The sequence below is a fragment of the Ruditapes philippinarum genome, unplaced genomic scaffold (assembly GCF_026571515.1).
Source record: "Ruditapes philippinarum isolate M1 unplaced genomic scaffold, ASM2657151v2 ctg1319_1_1_1_1, whole genome shotgun sequence".
Taxonomy (NCBI): Eukaryota; Metazoa; Mollusca; class Bivalvia; order Venerida; family Veneridae; genus Ruditapes; species Ruditapes philippinarum.
Genome location: NW_026866837.1, coordinates 356,797 through 378,233, shown reverse-complemented (window position 1 = coordinate 378,233; position 21,437 = coordinate 356,797). Strand labels below are relative to the sequence as shown.

At 31.6% G+C, this 21,437-nt stretch overlaps 1 protein-coding gene across 1 annotated transcript; it reads left to right on the top strand.

Annotated features, from left to right (window-relative positions):
• Positions 1-12,802: 12,802 nt before the first annotated feature.
• On the top strand, positions 12,803-21,168 carry LOC132733861 (monocarboxylate transporter 14-like). The gene is made up of 5 exons (XM_060720583.1): positions 12,803-13,353; positions 13,841-13,984; positions 18,904-18,951; positions 20,291-20,416; positions 20,846-21,168. Exons 1-5 carry the CDS (start codon positions 13,152-13,154, stop codon positions 20,902-20,904), a joined length of 579 nt encoding a protein of 192 aa, XP_060576566.1. The 5' UTR covers positions 12,803-13,151; the 3' UTR covers positions 20,905-21,168.
• Positions 21,169-21,437: the final 269 nt, after the last annotated feature.

Sequence of the window (21,437 nt, the reverse complement as noted above, 5' to 3'; positions counted from 1 at the left end):
AGAACAGCTACGGATGAATACCAACATACGAAGTGTCAAGCTTTATCTGTCCTCATTATTATTCACTTTATTACGTCACTATGCGGTTCTATATCGTACTATTAATGTAAAGCATTTATAAACTGTTATAATTCAACCATAACACAAGATCCATCTTAAAATAAATGAGGTCATGCAATTAAATTGTTAATTACAGTTTCCTGTAAGTATTTGTATCTTACAAAAAACATCTTTCTTGATTCTTGAAACATTTATTACCTATATTCAAACGAGGATAATTATGGCCCCTGAAAATCTAAAGATAACTGATCAGGGCCAGTCTTATATTTTAGCTTATATTATTATTCGAAAGTGTTTTTAATGAAATATCAAAATGAACCAAAACGATAGATGTTTGATTTTATAAATCCATAACAACACCTAATACACATTCAAGAGCATCATTTTTTATATAAATAATGAACCAAGATGTATTATTGAATAGCTTCCAAAATGAAAAAAAAAACAACAACAAAAAACACGACAATATAGAGGGTTTTCATTGACAGAAATTCTAGCAGAACAAAATTATTGCTGGCATCGGTACTTGAAAAATAATCTACCAAATATAATTTGTTTATAAATACAAATATACTGTAACGTTACTTGGTAGTAAGAAAAAGTTTTTAAAAATGGATATAGATCCATTTAGAATACAAACATGACTTTGGGGTTTTGTAAGGTGGTCAAATGAATGTTTTCAAACTTAAAAGACGTATTTGGTACGGTTGACCGAAATAACACGAGGTATTTGAAAATGGCAAAAATCTCAACACTTTAAAATAATAAACAATGTATTTAGTAATACAGAAACATTAGCAACGGTGTTAAATGTTAAAAAGAAATTTTTACACAAGACACTATACAACATCAAGTTTTAAATTTTGCCGTTTTTGGGGATCTTTTTTCTCTATTGTATAAAGTTCAATAAAAAATGCAGGTTAAGAATGAACGTTGAAAAATATATAGATGGTATCAGTAATCAAAGAAGCTAAATCGCCCATACTCTCTCATTTTAATACCATGTTGACACTAAAGCGTTCATTGACGGCAGAAGTACTATTAACTTTTTCATTATTTATTTATCATAAAGGTATGGTGGCTGATTTGTGCCATTCGTGTTTTCGCCCCGCGCCCCAGCCATTTTAATTTGTTAATTCTCGACTTTTCGCTTGGCGGGGTCGCGGGACGAAAACACGCTAATTAGCGGGGGCGCGGGGCGAAGTTTTATTTTATTAAACCTCGCCCCGGGCCCCTGCCGTTTTATTTTTTAATTCTCGCTTCGCGCCCTCGCGGGGCAAAGTTTTATTTGTTAAACTTCGCCGCGCGCCCCCGCTAATTAGCGTGTTTTCGCCCGCGACCCCGCCATTTAAACTTGTAAATTCTCGACTTTTTGCTCTGCGGGGTCGCGGGACGAAAACACGCTAATAAGCGGGGGCGCGGGGCGAAGATTTATTTCATTAAACTTCGCACCGCGCCCCCGCGGTTTTATTTCTTAATTCTCGCTCCGCGCCCTCGCGGGGCGAAGTTTTTTTATTAATTTTCGCCGCGCGCCCCCGCTTATTAGCGTGTTTTCGCTCCGCGACCCCGCCATTTTAACTTGTTAATTCTCGACTTTTTGCTTGGCGGTGTCGCGGGACGAAAACACAAATGGCACAAATCAGCCACCATATAAAGGGTTTATCGCGATAATGTTTTTTTGCAGTTTCAATAGAACCTATAGCCACTGCTTTATAATGTTGTTGTAGTTTTCGCAATGCACCTGGTTAAAGCTTGATTTTATAATTGAGTTTTTATGAGAAATTAGGTCTCATTTGTTGTCATAATTTATTACTATAAATCTGTTTCGGCTAGAATGTGTATCAGTCTGATTTTAGTATAGTTACCCTGTCAATGGTTACCTTCATAAATTCTGGACAAGAGGCCTGCAATTGTTGTGTTTAGGTAACTCAATCATCGATTATCATCATAAATATTCTAAGAATCAATCTGTTTGTTTCTGGTATGGTAACATGATCAACACTTGTCGTCATAAATATAGAAGGCTTATATTTGTCAATTTACACTAGGATAACCTCCAAATATGGAGAGATAAGGTATTTTAAATAAATAATGGTACAATATTTTCTAGGGCCATTCAAGACAACACCGGGATAAGAAGTTAAAAAAATAATATTACTGTATATTCTATAATTACAAGGATAAAGAAATGAACGTCTAAATAAGTACAAAATCCTAAATTAGCAATTGCAGTATGTACATGTAATGGCGCATTTAACAATACATGCTTCAGCACATGCTGAATGTCTATCTAATCTTCTAACTAGAATACACATAAACAACGATTTGCGTAACACAAATTTATATAACTTATGGATTATGTTGACGAAGAAGGGCCAAACAGGGTGTCATTAAGACGCTGAAAAATTGTAATCTCACAGCTAATGCATTTTGTATTTCTACATCAAAATAAGTTCATTTCACTTTGTTTCTCGTTAACGGCAGGTAACTAAAAGCTTGTTATTTTAATTTCGTATTCTGTGGAAACACCATTTTTGGAGAAGAATTCCTTGATAACGTTGACAGACAGAATCAGTGCAGCAAAAAACATCACGCAACCACCAAAAACGAACGCGCCATCGTCTCCATCGTACAAATCTGACACGAAACCTTAAAACAAAACGTCATTTGACATTAATGTTATACTAGAAACCATAAATGACAGTATTTGTTGAAAGTTAAAACAGTTTTCTTTCACCGTATATGACCAAAATATTTGCAATAACCTTAAGCTGTATACCAAACTTGTGTATCTAGTCTATCTACATTTAAATAGTTTCCTAGCCAATGTTATCTACAGGTCAATGCATATGTAAATATTGCTTATCTATCTTTGTTTTAACAATTTAAGCGATTCAAAAACTACTTTTATATGCAAAAGTAATGTTTTAATATATGTAATATAACACACAGTTTACACCAGGTATTATCTTTGTATTGGATTAAGTAATGATAAAAAATATATGACTTCAGCTAAAATTTGTTAAAAAACAAACAAAGCATAACATATTCATATGACTGCCTGATAATCATAAAGTAAATTATGTACAAGCCTTACCTGCTAGAGGCATTCCCGTGGTTGAAGATATCCCATTAGCTGCAATGGTCAATCCCAATCCGACTGGAATATGAGATCTATCCAGGTAATGTGCCACTACGGCTGTATAAAGGCCAAAAAATCCACCTGAAGCAGAATTGTTCAATGTACAATAATACGTCCATGTATAATCTAAACATGTGAAACAATAAACACTTGTTGTAAAAGATACTTATAATGATTTTGAAGTAAAACAGATTGAATATGGATGTCAGTAAACTAAGAAAGAATATACAACGAAACAACCGTCATAAAATAATTTACCTGAGAACAGTCCTAACAGCAGCGACAATACTATCAATGATATAAGAGATTTCGAAATTGCAAGCAGTATAGTCGAAGAGGCAAGTCCTAAAAGCGTTAGGCCATGTATCCAAGGAACATGCTGGTTGAATCTAGTTGCAATGGCTCCACTAATTAGACGACCTAACAAGTTTCCAAATCCCATAACCATCACGCATGCGGATATTTCTTGCCTAGAACGACGAGCGTGTCGCATAATGTCAGGTAGAAATGTTGAAGGGACAAAAATAACCGTGAACGCAGTGAAACTTGAGATGAAGAACACCATGAATTTGCAGTTTTTTAAAACTTCTATTGCCATCTTCTTAACTTTCAATGGTTCTGTGTGCATTTTCGGATCATCTTTGTACTCTATATAAAATGACCACAAAATAATAAAACACAGTGTTTATTCTATTCAGAAGTAATCATTGAGACATGAATGATTGGCAATGAGCATCAACATTTCGATATTTCAACTCAAGTAAGTCCAAACCGATAGTTTTGACCTTTTTACCAACTACATGTAGATGGTCAGGCTGAGAAAATTTCAATAATTTAGATTGATATACATATATCAGGTAAAGGAACTATGAGCAGAAAAAAAATCACATGATGTATCAATTAGTTATAAAGAAATACCAGTTTAACCACATCATGACAAATCTCTCAATAACTTTGAGCATAGTTTTGTTCTGGAAAACATTACTGTACAGTTATTATTATTATTACTAAACGGATTGTCAAAATTTGTTGTCACATTAGTACTTGTTCATAGTTTAATACGTTAAGAAAATATCCTTTTTTCATAAACATTGTGTTTAGATTACATAATAAGAACATAAAACAATATCTTATATAAGCGTAGCAAATCATTCGGAAACTCAAACACATGTCTACGGATACATACCATTTTCCCAATTAAAAGGAGAGGATATTAAATGTAGTTTAAATTTTTTTATAGACAATTCAATAATATTAATGCGTATAATAGACAACAATCTACATACATGTACTACTGAGTCCCAAGAGAAAGGCTGTTGAATGCTGCAGATGTATGGCGTATATGCAAGTTCATTAAAGTCATATCCTAACTGTCGCTGGTATATATAAATGTGTTCATTGCAAAAATGGTTATGTTTGTGCCGCTCGTATCGAGATGACAATTGCTTGAAAAATGAGCTTGAAACTACACTTAACAAAGACGAACGGAAAGGCAAACTCTGCATGCTATTTTACTCCAGCAGAGCGACTGTTTAGAATTGCAGAAAAAAATATTTACCCTTAGCGTTGTAGATTTAATGACAAAATAATTTTAAAGTTACTGATAATAAAATGAAACTAAAATATCAAGCTTGACTAGATAAAATAAGATTACACGTGTACTATAACTATCACCACCCTGATTGTGTGTAAATCCAATCTAAATAAATGACTGTATACAATGTATTTTGTTTTAATCTAATATGCACTACTTTGAAAGCAACCAAATATAATCGAATGTTATCAATTACATTTTAAGAGTAATCGTAATTTGATCAATTACATTTTTAAATATTGATCAATCAATATAATTGTAAAATCAATATAATTGTAATCGTGATAAAAAATACTATTGTGTAATCATTATACATGTATGATGAAAAACGTTAAGAAGAAGTGCGATGAACTTACCATCACGGTGTGCTTCTATCAATGTCTTTGTCCGGTGCTACATAAGATGCAGCACTAAACAAACCAACGGCTGATGTTCCACTCAGCAACAGAAATGTTGTTTTCCAGCCGTAACTTTGGATACTCGCTGACAATACAGGTGGAAATATCAGAGAGCTTACAGCTGAACCAGAATTAGCTATAGTTATTGCTAGTGGACACCATTTTGAGCTAAAATGTCGGACAACTATGGTATTGGCACAATAATGTACTATACCAGCGCCAACTCCTGGAAAAAAGAAAAAGTTTTCTTGATAACAGTTGTGGTTTGTGATGAACAACTGAGAGTAATCTATTTGTTTAAAACTTTGAAAACTTCTTATTTCATTTTAAATAATTAATATAATGTTTGTAGTTGGGTTTAAATTGGTTCAAGTACGTTTATATTAATTAAGACAAATCTCTTTTCTATATATATTTGCAGCTGGGTTTAAATTGGTCCAAAAATTAGAATCTTTATTATTCAATGATTGAAATAATGTGATATCGTAAAGGGAAAAGATTTTTAATTGCACCATTTGATGAAATCATACATTCAGATGAACACATTTAAACCTGTATGATGGAATTAATGGGAGACATACACAATTCATATCAATGTACTGAAATAAAAAATAACTTATGTTTAATAATGGAGTATATGAAAAATTATAAAGTAGGTCCAGTACCATAAATGAAAAAGGTATTTAAATGACGCCCAAAGTTATACGACGACCAGCGTTTCTTCTTAATCATTTAGGAGTTATTATGCCACTTAAAGTCCTTTACCTCAAAATATATTTAAGTACATGTATGTAAATTTATTAGAAAGATCGACACATATTTGCAGTATCCATCCAACTCAAACATATTACAAAATACAATTGTTTAAGAAATTTTAAAAAACAAAAAATGAAATGATCATCATAATAACAAAATAAAAACAAATCAAAGAAGAAGAAAACCTTTCATTAAACTTCATTTACTAAAATATTTTCATTAAATCATACACGGACATTTGAAAAATGATGTCACACAATGTTGTGCACGATGCCTTTACCACTAGACTTTATGTCATTATGTTGGACTTAATCTTTTAATATTTTATTGTTTTCAATAGCATTAAGTGAAAAGTCCGCCCATTCTAGTGAGTAAGACAGACATAAAATGTTTATAGGAAATAATCAGTATTTGTTTCGTTAAGAGAAACCGCGTATTCGAACATTTTTTTTTTCTTTTTTTTTTTACAAAAAATAGTAGATCTATTTTCCCTCAAGATAAATTCTATGTATGTGTCACATATTAGAATGAGTTTTCTCTCTACACTTTACCCATTGCAATGAAATATTGAAAAAAGTTAAAAATATAATTGTCTTTTACTTTGTGTTACAGGAAAAAATAATACAATTTAGAATTGGCTCTCTCAGACATGTACAGTTAACCGCAAATAAATAATTATAATATGTTTATCTTACTACTATAAGCAATGAAACAAACCACTTATGACACCATATGTAATATATAGCGTGCTGATCTTGGAAGCAAAACTGCTTGATATCATTCCAGCGATGAGGAAAAGGGTTCCAATAACCGCCAGCCATCTTTCATTTGTCTTGTGTAGTAAAAATCCTGATGGCAAACCTATGATTGAAATCAAGTAACTTTGCTAACCCATTTGCAAAGAAACAAAAAGAAATGAATAATGTTTGTCAACCTTTATCATTTATCTGATCTATATATTACTAGATTGAATTATGTTTATATCTATCTAATACTACATAATATTATACGTACTGGTTAGATGTAAAGTACATCAATCTGATAATGCCAAAAATAAAAATAAAAACATCTGAATGTATTTCACTGCATAAAATAGTGAATATAATGATTATAATCTACAAGTAACGATTTTAAACTATTAATTTTTTATGTAATTGTTTTAAGACTTTCTATCTTGATGGTATGCGTGATTGTTAATTTGAGATATTAAAGAAACAAAACGTTAAAAGTTTCAACTTTACTGTATATCGTTTCTCGTTAAGTACTGCACGCGCCAAACGTTTTAGTCAAAATGAAACTAAAGAACGCACAGCATGAATGACAATAGGTTCAGTTTAAATAAGCCTTTTCGTGTATGGCTCTACCTTGATATTTTGTAGCACCGACTTTCACAGAAATCAGCATATTTACATGAAAAATGTATCAAGTTTGAACTTAGAAACATCAACGAATATGTCATTATTTGGTACCATTCCATAAAATACTTTTCTCTTTAACTATGTTATGTACCTAACATAATGTAAGAAAAAAAGAGGATTGATATGTGATTTAGAAAATAAACAGCAGACTCCTTGATAAATAGAAGTTCAACCCTTCGAAACTTTGGAAGTTGATAAACTTTGTGAAATAGATTATTATGTAGTAATTTTGCCAGAATTATTTCATTTCATAAAATGTCGGCTGGTTGTTTTTTGTTTGTTTTTGTTTTTATAATAAAAACACGCAAAACTAAACAAAATAGAAGGTTATGAAGCCTACAAACGATGTCCTTCTACAACAATTATTGAATTATAAACAAAAAATTCATTCGCTTAGGTACTTAGCATTTTGAAAGCATATGTAAAAAAAGATTGTACACGTAATTAACAAAACAAAAAAGACTTTACCAGTCAGTCCAAGTAGACCGTTAAAAAGTGAAAAAATCCAGGCAGTTTCAGCATGCGATGTTTTCAATTCTGTTTTAATTTCACTGTATAAAATACCAAATGATACAGCCATACCTATAGAGACAACATGAGCAAGATGACTCCCTACAACTATTAAAACATTAAAACAATGCCGTTTCATCATTTAATGCAATAATTATGGCGATTTTGGTAAGACGCGACAGACAAAAAACTGGAATATCTATGGTTTACATATAACTGAATTTTATCGCTTCATCGGCATGTGGGCTGATTATTAAATTCGTGAACACTTTTAAATTTATTAGAAATCATTGCGTCGGGAAAAGAAACTTAGGTTTCATTAATAACTTGCTTATTCACAATAAAAAGTTCAAAGTTTATTGACATTCAGCAAAAACATTTGTCTTTGGCCATAAACAAATATATCATTATGGCAAAAACAATACATGTGATATAAATACAAACATTATTAAACATATGTACAATAATAATTTTTACAATCAGAAGACATTTATAAATCAAGAGTATCTATACGTAAAGATAAAATATTTATTACGAATTTTTCAAGATTTAATATGGTTTTCCTATTATCTGAAGACATTAATTCATAAAACACAGAATATAGATGAATTGTAAAAGTAAATGTTAAATTGGCGGAGCGTCCCTCACTTCCAAATGGATAAATTCCGTGATCTATGTATGAACGGTCATTGATATGACGGTAATTTTAGTTAAACAGCATGATATCAGTATAAAAAAATTGCCTAAACGACAGTTAATCTTACTGACACTGACATTTTAAATTTGACTCTGCTATTGAATTTTTAAATAAAAGAAATTTATACTTTAAAAATAAATTAGTTTGGTCAACAATACTTTCAAAATTGATATTCCTAAACATAGTTTTTATGTTGGTTTTTTATTGTGAAGGACAAGTGTTTTATCACATAGTGATTTTATTATGAAAATAACTTTAAAAATTGTTACAATAAAGTTTTAGTTACAAATAAAATAGGGACTATAGTCACTATGTTTGTTAAATACAAATCAATACATACTTGTAAAACGATGGAGCTATTTTCAATTAGAAACGCCCTTCTTAATGTCAAATCCTATATTATAATCTGAAAGTTACAGTTCCTGTTGTTTTTTAGGCTGACTTCTGTATATAACTTAATGCGTGTATTCAATAATCAAATCAAAGATATTCACATTAAACAAATCTTTTTAACAAGATTACATTTGAGAAAAAATGCTATGCCACCGCATTAATACAACACTAATTTTTAGGAACAGAAGTTTTTGTCTTCTATATAATTGAACTTTTTCATATTGCAGTAGTGTCTAGGTTATTTTTCAGCTTCTCAAATGAGAGACAATATGCAGATATTATGATTTTATAATTTTTATTCATCAATATAAGTCTTTTGGCACCACACGTTTCCCGCTACCTTGTTGTGTTACATAAATAAATTTTGTATTATTAATGTTTTAAAATTATTTATTACGTATGTTAAATATTATTTTATGCTGTTTTATTGAAATTACCTTTAGTGTGGGAGGTGTGGGATCCGATAAAACTCCTTTCGAGTATTTCTCCCATAAGTTCCTACAGTGTTTGATACTGTGGGAAATTTTGCGTATTTAAGCGTTGTTTTGATGTAGGAACGACACTCCGCAACTAGCAAACAAGAAATACATTCAGTTTCTGTATAATTTCATCGATCACATAATAATAAATTCAGAGCTTCATACTTTGGTAAATTTGGTTTAAAATTTATTAAAAAATGTTTATTAAATTCCTTAAATAATAAAAGTAATTGTTTCATATTTAGAACTTATCATTTGTATTTTGTCTGTTCGAGAATCAGCGGCAATTCTTTCAAGTAAGCTTCAAGTTAAACTTTATATAAAACGCTGATTATTTTTATCTTTAGTAAAGATTTAAACTTAAAATATAGTTTTAAGATCTAAGTATCATTATTTTGTCTAGATTTATATAATTCAGTAGCTGTCTATTTTTTTCTTAAAATATTTCATTCATTCCGTCGCCGACACCTCCCCACACACAGAGATTTTATGAACGTTTAATAATATTTCGTGATTGAATTTGAGATTCGTATTCTGTCGCTTAGATTTACTGCATAATTTTGCTTAAGAAATATTGTTGAGGCGCTCGGAAAATAAAATTATAGAAAACTTGAAAGCGTATTTATTTATTATATTAATATAAACCATTCAATTGTATAAACAAGTCCTATCTTTATTTTAATGCGTTGTCACCCTATCAGCATCGAGCTATAGGGATATTGTGATTATCTATGTCCGTCCATGCGTCCGTCTTAAACAGCATATGAGCGTTCACCTATAAGTACGTGTACGGCCCTCATCTTAGAAAGTATAATAAAGTTTCCCCGTTTTAAAGAGAGCTAGATCTACGTCGAACAGCAAATATTGTCATATAAAAGCCATCATCCACCTGCCGGCTCAACACATATATGTGATCGCATATTGTCCGTTTAATAACATTTGATTTTCATCAGCGAGTCCCATGATTGAGCGCTACCAAAGATAAATTCATCAGAAGCGGCTCGCAACAATATTCCAGATGGATAGCGATTCGTCCAAAAAAAAAACAACAAAAAAAACCCAACAAAACCGCATTTAACTGTGTACAAAATAGATGGACTATTAGCATTAAATAATAATTCCGTGACTATGATGCTTGATACACATTAAATGTTATAATTTTAATTCTTAAAAGCTAAATTGTCGGTGTTCAGTTCAAGTTTCCGAACTTATTCACTGCCCACATAGTTGAATCGTCTTTTCTTCTGATGCTGCTTAGCCGTTAGTAAAATTACAATGATTTAGTATTTTTGTAGAAGGCAAAATACAATTTTAGTTGCCACTTGCTTACGTTTGGCTATGTTATGACAAATTAGTTTGCATAAAACATGGCTTCCAGCGTGTGATTACGTCAAAAATCTAAAATCCTTTGAATTAATTCATTATTAAAAAATAATAAATAGAGGATATTCAATGTTTTTCTATAAAAACAGGATTTATTTTCATCGAGTGGTATGAAAATAAATATTTCATGAGTGGCGGTAATTTTCATACCACAAGAAAAAAACTTGAATTTTCTGTTTACATGTATTATATACATTTTTCTTTTTGATAATACAATTTGAAAGATTTCCCTTTAAAGTTTGTGAATTGACTGAATTTAGAAGAAAGTAGTCCGGCATATTTTTCACTGCGGTTTATTTATTTTTTGTTTTGATATTTGCTTTTATTCCATTAAACATGACTTAGTTATCTAATTTAATAAATTTTCATGTTAAATTACCTTTACAGTGCCTGGTCTTGTCTGGTGTCCTACAAGGCTCCTTGCCGGTGGTCCTCTATTGAGGATGCGTTCATTGAATGCCGCCCTTCCTTGTTGATCTTGTTGTTCTTATTTTAGCAATGGTCAGGACAATGCAAATCAGTTGAAGTGTTTAATTTGTAACAATTATTTATACCTTTTAGGTCTGCAACAGAACTGCAGATGGGCCTTCGTGGTCCAGTAATTGTTGTTAAACTTGTCGTGCATTCAAAACCTGCCAGGGACTTTTGGTTTGGTTCTTTCATGTAAGGAATCTACCTGGCCTAGCGTACGGGAGGTCGATGGTTCTACTCAGGTGCCCATTTGTGCCTGAAATAATGCATGGGTGCACCTGATGTCTTCCACCACCAGTTACACTGGAAATTTGCCATGTAACATGTAACCTGAACAGTTTCGGTATACTTAATCATTAAAGTTTTATTGAGCACCTAAAACTCACTTTTTAACGATGAAAATTACCATTCTGACGAGTGTTTTGCAGTATATACAATAGTTTTCCGTCGAACTCCGTGACAGTTATTACAAGAACTCCTTGACAAGTTATCATAAGAACTTCATTCCTCGTGTAACACTTCCTCTCCCTTGAAGGGGGGGCATAAAAAGAAAACGATATTCATGCACATTTTCTGTTTTATGACTGTACCGAGATGGCAATAAATACATTCAGCCGACGTTTAGTCCGTGCCGATGAAAACGAAAGTAAAAGGTTTGATGATTTTATTAACCTGATTATACGGTTAATGCACAATGTATATTAATCTTCGATAAATGTTCGGTAAATTTCGCGAGATTTACGCAACAAGTAAGAGATTAAATTTAATCGTGATAGCGCAATACAACTATGTTTCTAAATGTCCTACGTGTGCTAGTCGCATAGATTTGACCTAAAATATGTTTTTAATCTTGTTATTTATGTAATATAATATCAATATATTAAAAATATTAAAATAGAAAATACAATTTTGATTTTGGTACTCAGTACATTCATATTGATATTGTTATAGACAATAAAAAAATCTATTTTATTTTTCTAATATATTGATATTATATTACATGCATAACAAGATTAATGAATGCGACTAGCACCTTTGGTCGCGTATGTATGCCTTGCATGAATTATCAACATTGTTATATTTTCAACATTATTGGACCTATGATTGTTTTTCACTTTGTGCGTTTTGTTAATCAATTATGTTTTGCACTTATTTTGGTTAAAGTCTTATAGTGTCTTTTGAAATAACTTTGTTAAAGAATAAATATGTAAATTTCATTCGGATTCAAACCAATAAATGTTATTTCAATTCCGTAAAATACAATACCAAACGAGACTAAACATTGTTTTTAAGTTGCTTCTGAGGATCCACAGATCTCTCGTATATAGGCTATATGTGTGCTATTGCAGATGTGACAACGACCTAAACATCAAGCTAGTGTGACTTCTCAAAACATTAGTTATATAATAATACTCCATACTACACGGACAGAACCGAAGTGTGACCGAATATTTTCAAAAATATGTGTTATAATGTATTCCTAATTGACAGATAAACTCAAACTATATATATCAACATACTATATCATCACCATCGCATACAGTCGATACACGCTACTTTATTTTATTTTAAGGTCTCCTTTGTCGCGAGATATGTTCATGCAACAAATATCAACATACACAGATATTTCATGACTAAGAAGTGAATTTAATCAATGGTGATATTTTTGTGAAACAGTTTTTTTTTGTTCATCAATGAAGATCACTGATGTTTATTCAAAATAAACTTGCCAGGAAGCCACATACAGTTTGACCTTAAATTTAATTTATACAAGTAACAATGACTATATAAAGACACTTGAATGATTTACCAAAGTGCGACTGAACGTTCTTTTTACTTAAAGTTTTTTAATGTCTACTATTAAACTAAGAATGAATGACACCATTATTAAAGTATTTATTGTATTGGGGAGTCATTTTGGTCATATTCTTTCAATTGGAATGAGTATTACGTTTGGTATTCTATACAGTGAAATACGAAATGATTTTAAAACTTCACATTATGAAGCGGCCTGGATAGCCTCCATATTTAATGGATTAACTCAAATCATTGGTAAGTTCTTTTATTATTTATTTATTTATTTACTTATTTATTTATTTATTTATTTAAAATTTTGATAAGTTGACAATTTAAACTCGACTGAGTTAATACAACCTTTGGTAATAAAAAAGTAGTAAAATTGCAGCTCCCAACGAAAAATATATTCAGTACCTATTTCAGGTTTACCATTAGGAGGTGTACCAATATCTATTTCAAGTTTACCAATATTGGTTTCAAGTTTTCCGTAAAGCCTTATACAAATGACATCTTCAGGTTTACCGTAAGGTCGTACACATACCAATGCCTATTTCAGGTTAACCGTAAGGTCTTATACCAATACCAATTTCAGGTTTACCGTAAGGTCTTATACTTTTACCTATTTCAGGTTTACCTTAAGGTCGTATAACAATACCTATTTCAGGTTTACCGTAAGGTCTTATGCCAATACCTATTTCAGGTTAATTATCAAGTCCTATATATGTGCCACTTTCTATTTCAGGTTTACCATTAGGTCCTATACTTGTAAAAGTACAAGAACGTTGGCTCACAGTTGTGGGAACTTTACTTCTTGTAGTCGGAATGATAACCAGTAGTTTTGCCTCCGCAATCACTACTCTTTATATAACATATGGACTTATCAGTGGTAAGTTAAAATAATTCATATTTTGTTAAATTGAAATCCAAAGTATTGTAACCTTAAATTTGCTAAATGCTTGTAAACCAACTAAACTACAAAACTGTCAATATAAATTATATTTCATTTCATTTCATTTTATTGGCAAATCGGCAAATAAACATTACCTTTGGCCATTCACAGAGTATCATGACAAATATGGCCAAAAGTTAAATAGTTACAAACATTACATCATACAATATATAACAAAAAGAGTACAAGAATGAAACTAATTAAGAAGCAGTTACATCTTCCAGAGACTGTTGCCTCAACTTAAATGCATTATGAACATAGTGAGCACATTTAAGAATAAGCTTTTTGTTATTAGTGGACAATATAGTCGAAAATTTTTGTATAGTTGGCCATGAAATGTTTCCTAAATATTTGGTTCTTATAACAGTATAAATTGGACAACATAAAAGGAAGTGGTATTCTGATTCAATAGAGTTATATATACATGTACATAGTTTACATTTGCGATCGTTTCTATCAATGTTAAAAAATCTTCCAGTTTCTATTTCTAAGTTATGCGAGCCTAGTCTGAAACAAGCAAAGTCTTTTCTTAACACATTATTTGTTAAAACATCAAGATATTTTTCATAACAAAAAGAAGTTTTAAATTTTCTGTAATAATCAAGCTTGGGCATATTTTGTATAGAAGTATTCCAGTTCTGTAAATATTGGTCTCGCAGACGCTGCTTTAACATTGGCATATAATTAAAATTTAAGTTAAAGTTAAGCCAAATATCACTACAACCTAAGCTGTCTAACAAGCGTTTTATACTGCTTGCCCAATTACAATCAACATTTCGATTACACTGGTCTACAAACATGTTGTACATTGGTGAGTCCTGGTTTTTCATAATTTTTTACTAGAATTTAAGAGTTCTTTCTTTAGAAATAACAGAAAGAGGAAATCTTCCTAACTCACCAAACACAGCAACATTCGGTGTTTGCTGACGTACACCAAGTATATACTTGCAAAATTTAACATGAATTTTGTCTATTTCTTTACAATCATAAATACCCCAAACCTCTGCATTATATAACAAAATTGCTAGCACCATAGAATCAAAAAGTGACATTTTAGTTTTTATATCTAAATTTACTCTACTGAATAACCCTAACAAACAATTGTATGCTTTCAAAGCTTGTTCAGACAGCGTAATAGCAGCAGTTTTCATATTATCAGTGTATGTAAAATTTACACCTAAATAGCAAAAATGGTCAACAACTTCAAGCATTTCACCATTTATAAACCTTTGAAAATGATGTCTTTGTTTACGTTTTTCAAATATACATATTTTTGATTTATTGACATTTATTTTTAAACCCCATTTCATGGAATAACTATAGACTGCATCTAACTGGGCTTGTAAGCTGTGCGGGTCAGTGGTAAAGAGCGCTATGTCATCAGCAAATAGCAACATATACATAGATAACTGGTTAAGATCATTGTCAGTAAGAGAGTTATAATCAATGTTGTCACATATATCATTTACAAAAAGGATAAATAAAATCGGCGAGAGTGGTTCCCCTTGTTTTAATCCAAGGGTAACGTCGAAAAAATCAGAGAGAGGCATCGAAGATGACAATTTTACACAAGAGGTAACAGATGCATATATCGACTGTAACATAGTTAACATTTTACAACTTATACCAAGTTTCAAAAGCTTTAACCATAACGCATCTCTAACAATAGTATCGGAAGCTTTCTCGTAGTCGATGAATGCGCAATATAGTTTCAATTTACAATTGACTATATTTTGAATAATAGAATGGAGTAAAAATACACAATCTGTTGTAGACCTATTGTCTCTAAAACCGAATTGAGAATCATTAAACATTTTTTGCTCTTCACACCATATGTTTAATTTATTTCGAAGAATAAGTGAAAATATTTTAGCAAGTACATTGACAAGGGTGATTCCTCGATAATTGGAAGGATTAGAGATATCCCCTTTTTGTGTATCGGAACAATAATACCTTTAGACCAGGCACTTGGATAAATTCCAGTATCAAATATTTTGTTAAAAAATACAACAAGGTATGGAGCTATAAAAGTGTTTGCATCAATAAAAAAATCTGCTACAATTTTACTATAATCAGCACTCTTGTGTCTCTGCATAGAACGTATTGTTTTAGAGACTTCCTCTACAGTAAATGCGCAATCTAATTTATCAATAAACAGCTGTTCGGGTCTACTATTATGCTCATTTTCCTGAGAATAATAAGGCTGCTGATTGCTGGAGATATTCTTAAAATGGTCTACAAAATCAGAAATATTAACATCAGATACATTTGTTGAACCCTTATTTCTAAATTTATTTATATACTTCCAAAATTTCCTTGGACTATGTTTACTCATGGAAGACAATTTAACTTTTTCCTTGTAATTAAAGTTACGTTTTGCTTTCTTTTTTACATTACAAAACATACGCCTACTATTCAAAAAGTTAGCTCTATTTGCTTCAGAAGGATTATTATGGAAAATTCTTTTATTCTTCAAGAAAGATGTTTTTGCCTGTTTACAACTATTGTCGAACCATGGCACTTTTTTAATTGCTTTTTTAGACTTTTTAGTGTGAAAAGTTTTACCATTCATTTTAAAAGATATATCATATACAATATCTGTAAAGTTATTTATACACATATCAATATCAATTTCATCCGAAGCTAATTTAACCGACAATTCATCCAATAATAATTTTTTATCGTTCAACAAAGATTGAAATAAATCTGGATCAGTATCAGTCCACACAATTTTATCATAAGTTAATAAATCAGTGTGATAAAATATCATATGCTCACAATCTAATGAAAATACAAGTGGGCAATGATCAGAAAATTCTGTCAATTCCAATATATTCATATTTGAAAAACTTGCAAAATTTCTATAGTCAGTTATCAAATAATCGACAACACTAGCCCCTTTCACATTCCGACTGGCATTGTAGCAAGTAAAATCTCCTCGTTCAAGGCGACCGTTACAAATTAAAAGGTCATTTTCTTTGCATAAGGCTAACAGTTTATTTCCGAAGGCGTTCACAGTGTTATCACGAGAAAAGCGTGCAGGTATTGCTCGTATAGATCCATCTTCATTCGGCATATCAATGTAACGGTCGAGGTTAATGTTCTCAACATAATCCAATCTTTGACCTGTCCTGGCATTCAGGTCACCTGTCAAATATGTGTCACCCCGATATTTATACTTGATGATATCAGCGTTTAATTGCTCGAAAAAGTCAAATTGATATAATTCAGAGGAAGCACGTTTGTACACATTAGATTCATTTGGCGGAATGTAACAAGTACATAAATACTGGTCATTTTCGGTCCCAAAATATTCTTTCTTTAATTTAATCCATACTATGCCTTTCATATTCAAACAAACAAGCTCAATTTTGTTTATATACTTATCTTTGTAATAGATAATAATACCGCCACTAGAGCGTTTAGCCTTTTTATTAGATTTAGGTCTAGGACATGAAAAGTGATGATATCCATCTATTTGAATATTAGTTATTCTAGAATGCCAGGTTTCAGTAAACAAGAGCACGTCATATTCATTAACTAAATTCAGGAAGTCACTTTCAGATAACTTATTTATAATACCTTGAACGTTCCAGGATAACACTTTAATATTTTGCTGCTTCTCGGCATTATCCTAGTTTGATGGTGGAATGAAGCGCTGGCCATTTATAAAAAGTTTATCGTAAGCTAGGACAGCGTTCTTATTCTGCTCCTTTGCACTTACAAGATGCGGAATGAGTTTTCTTCTGCGTTCTTGTATTATCTTAGGATATTGGTCGCCCACTTTAATGCCAGTTTCCTCTTGCTTGGAATAAGCGGTCTGTTTAACAGAAAGTTTATCTTGAAAAAAGTTAAATTTGGCGACAATAGGTCTGGTCTTAGTGGCGGAGAAACTGCCTACACGGTGCGCACGGTCTATTTTTACATTATGTCGAAAATCAGGCATGCCTAATTTGTTTACACAGAAGTCATATATTAACTCTAAACATTTTTCATTCTTGCGCTCTTCAGGGGACGACAACTCTTTAAAATTGTAGAACATTAAGTTGTCTCTCATTGAGCGAGACTGAGGATCCACAAGCTCATCGGACAATCTGCTATTTTCGGATTTTAATTCATCAAATTCGCGCGAAAGATTGGAGTTGGTACGCTGTTGGTCGTGGAGGCTTGAATCTATTTTGGCTTGTTTCTGACTTATTTCATCACAAATTTGCGCATCATAATTTCTGCTTGTCTCTATATCATTGATTTTGCGTGACGATTCGTGTAATTTGCTTTCAAGTGTGGACACTCTATTGTCCATTAAAGTTAATTTTTGCGACATAGTTGTGATCTGGCTTAACTTAAATTTACTAAATGCTTGTAAACCAACTAAACTACAAAACTGTCAATATAAATTATAATAATAACTATTTTCTTTGTATACAGCTGGCAATTATGTCACAAAACATAAATGTCGGCCTGACATATAAAACATTTTTAAACACTGAACAAACAATCGCTATTTGTTAAACATTCTAACACAATAGACATTTTAAGTGTATATCTGTTTTGCTTCAATTAACAGGACAATGCTAATGACTCGTGTCTTAAAATAATGGTTTGAATTTAAAGAACAAATGCATTATCAAACTTAAATCATGAATATCAATGACAGGTTATAAGACAATGTGATATCCGTGGTAAGTCCGAAATCTAAGCCAGTTTACAGCATGTAATGCAATGGTTGTTGGAAACATTTCATTCTTCTTTAATGCAAATAACATGGTGTGCCCCTTCTCTGCAAATTATATTATTAACATTTTGAAACATTAACCTTAAGTATAATGTATAAGCAGTCTAAATTTTCATTTCAGGACTTGGTGCTGGAATCATTCACTACTGCTCAAATACTATTGTAGTTCGTAAGTTCAGTGTAAAAATGTGCCCTCGAGCGCTAACCATAGCAAATTCTGGTTCCGCCATTGGCTCTTAATTTTACCACCTTTAATTTTACGATCTGTATTCAACAGTACGACTGGAAGATTACATTTATTGTTCTAGGCGGTATAAGCTCTTCCGGCCTTTTTGCTTCATTCGTTTCTTCTAACAATAATAACAACGATGACGATAGTGATAATGTTGAAGTAAGAAAAGCTATGATAGGAATTTTGAAAAATGTCAAGTTCATGGTCTTCTTCGTTTCGAATGGTATAGCCGCTGCGGCTTTGTTTGGCCCTTCAACATTTCTCCCCGACTTAATGCAAGAAAAAAAAGGGACTAAGCAGTAAGGAAATAGCCGTTTGCATCATTGTTATAGGCGTTGGTAATCTTTTTGGGCGCCTTATTTGTGGGGCTTTTGCATCAAAGTTCAACAATCAAGTTGTATGGATTTTTAGAATTTCACTTCTTGGATATGGTGTTACATCTACTGCTATGATTTTGGCAAAGTCGTTGCATATATTTATGGTATTGTCGGTACTTGTGGGACTTTTTTCAGGTACGTAAATGTTTTGAGATATTTGTTAAGGTATTCAGCATCTTTGTATCTTGTAAATGAAAGCCAGTTGGAGACAGGTTCATTTACGTCCTGATCATGCAGAAAGGTTCACTTTCGTCTTGAACATCAAAACTGGAAGTATGAGAGCTAATTTAGATATCTGCAACATCTAAGTCAACAATTCTTAAAAACAATTGAATAACTTCACCTGTGTATGCCATTCGATAAAAAAGATAATAATGGTCAGTGAAGCTAATAATACAAACATTACAGGTGACCAAGTAATTTATTATCGAATATCTGCTTATCCCTTACCACACTTAATATCTTCAATGGACGTGTTCATTTTCCAATTTTGACAAGACCATTAATAATTTTAAGGAATATTTAAAATATGATAAATTGACTGAATGGCGAACGGGTACCTGATCATGGTCTGCACTGATTGTGTGGGAAAATTTAGTCACCGCTAGCTGATTAAAAATTAACTTCTTTTTTAACTTGAAAAAAAAAACTAAGTCTATAAACATGCTCAAATCTGTCACTTTTATTTCAAAGCTAATGTGGTTTCTTTGTCGAAACAGCAACATTTTATTACAAGTATATATGTGGAAAACTTTATTTGTTTTTTTGCATGTTAATACAAAACAATTGAGCAGATTCACAAACACAAGCTGTTAGCCTTTGTGTTGAAATACATTAAATATATGTAAATAAATATTCGCAAAGTGACTAAATATTGAAAGATGTTATTTTGAATTCAGGGGGCTATTTTGGATTGTTTACTGCCGTTGTTTCCTACTATCTTGGAAAGAAGCAGCTCCCGATAGGATATGGAATGATTTCTGCGACGACAGGAATATCACTCACAGCTGGAATGCCACTAGCTGGTAACGAATTTCATTCACATTAACAATATTTCGTAACTAGTTTAGTAACCACAAATGTTGATGAATAAATTTTGGTGTATTTTAAAATTTTGTAAACTGTAAAGGAGACCTACAAATACTAAGAATTATTGCTACTGATACTGATATGGTACTAGAATGGCATTTTTCTTATCTGGTATTGGCTAACGCTCCATACAAATATCGGTATGCCATTGTAAGAACAGATATGAACAAGAGGGAGCGCTTTTCCACTACAAGGCTATTTTACAGAATCCGTTCATGTAATATAAATCGTCACCTAGGTGCAGTAATGGGTTAACTTTATATATAATTTAATAGGAGTTAACCAGTCACTGCACTAAAGTGACGAAATACATACTACATGTATATATTTTCTGAACATATAGAGTGACTTTTCGTTTTCAATAGGTTTTGTATCCGATTCGTATGGCAATGAGAACGGGTCATTGTATTTGGAGGGTGTATGATGTTATTTGCGGCAATGATGGTGTTTGTCAACTTGGTCGTCGACTTCCGTAGACGGGGAACATGCGCTAGACAGACTGGCGATGAGAAATGCAATGAACAAAATGAATATATAGAAACGACTCATTTATAATATATTTCTTTCATAATGTTTTGACTTATCCATGTGGTAAAATGTTAAAATAATTAATAGGGTTTGACTATTGTGTTCATGTTAACAATTAAATGCATTTTTACAGATAAAATCGTACAAAATATATATCTATTTATGTTATGAATTTTTCTATATATGTTTCTTACTTTTAAAATTCATGTTTTGTTATGAACACTTATATACAATTTTACAGATAAACTATCAAAAGTACATATTTTTGTTATAAATAATTATATACGCTTTTATGGAATAGCTCTTATTGAAATGACATAATGTGAAGGTAAAGTCAATCTAGAGATCAATACTAAATGTCGGAACGATCAATAAAAAAAATAGCTTGAAAAATATGAAAATCAAGGACAATAATTTATTTTTCATCAA

What these genes read in the sequence shown, in the direction of transcription:
- LOC132733861 (XM_060720583.1), top strand. Translation starts at nt 13,152, where the DNA reads ATGTCTACTATTAAACTAAGAATGAATGACACCATTATTAAAGTATTT. An exon ending in AACATATGGACTTATCAGTG is followed by an intron (nt 13,985 to 18,903) that starts GTAAGTTAAAAT and finishes TTTTCATTTCAG; the next exon opens with GACTTGGTGCTGGAATCATT. An exon ending in AGCTGGAATGCCACTAGCTG is followed by an intron (nt 20,417 to 20,845) that starts GTAACGAATTTC and finishes CGTTTTCAATAG; the next exon opens with GTTTTGTATCCGATTCGTAT.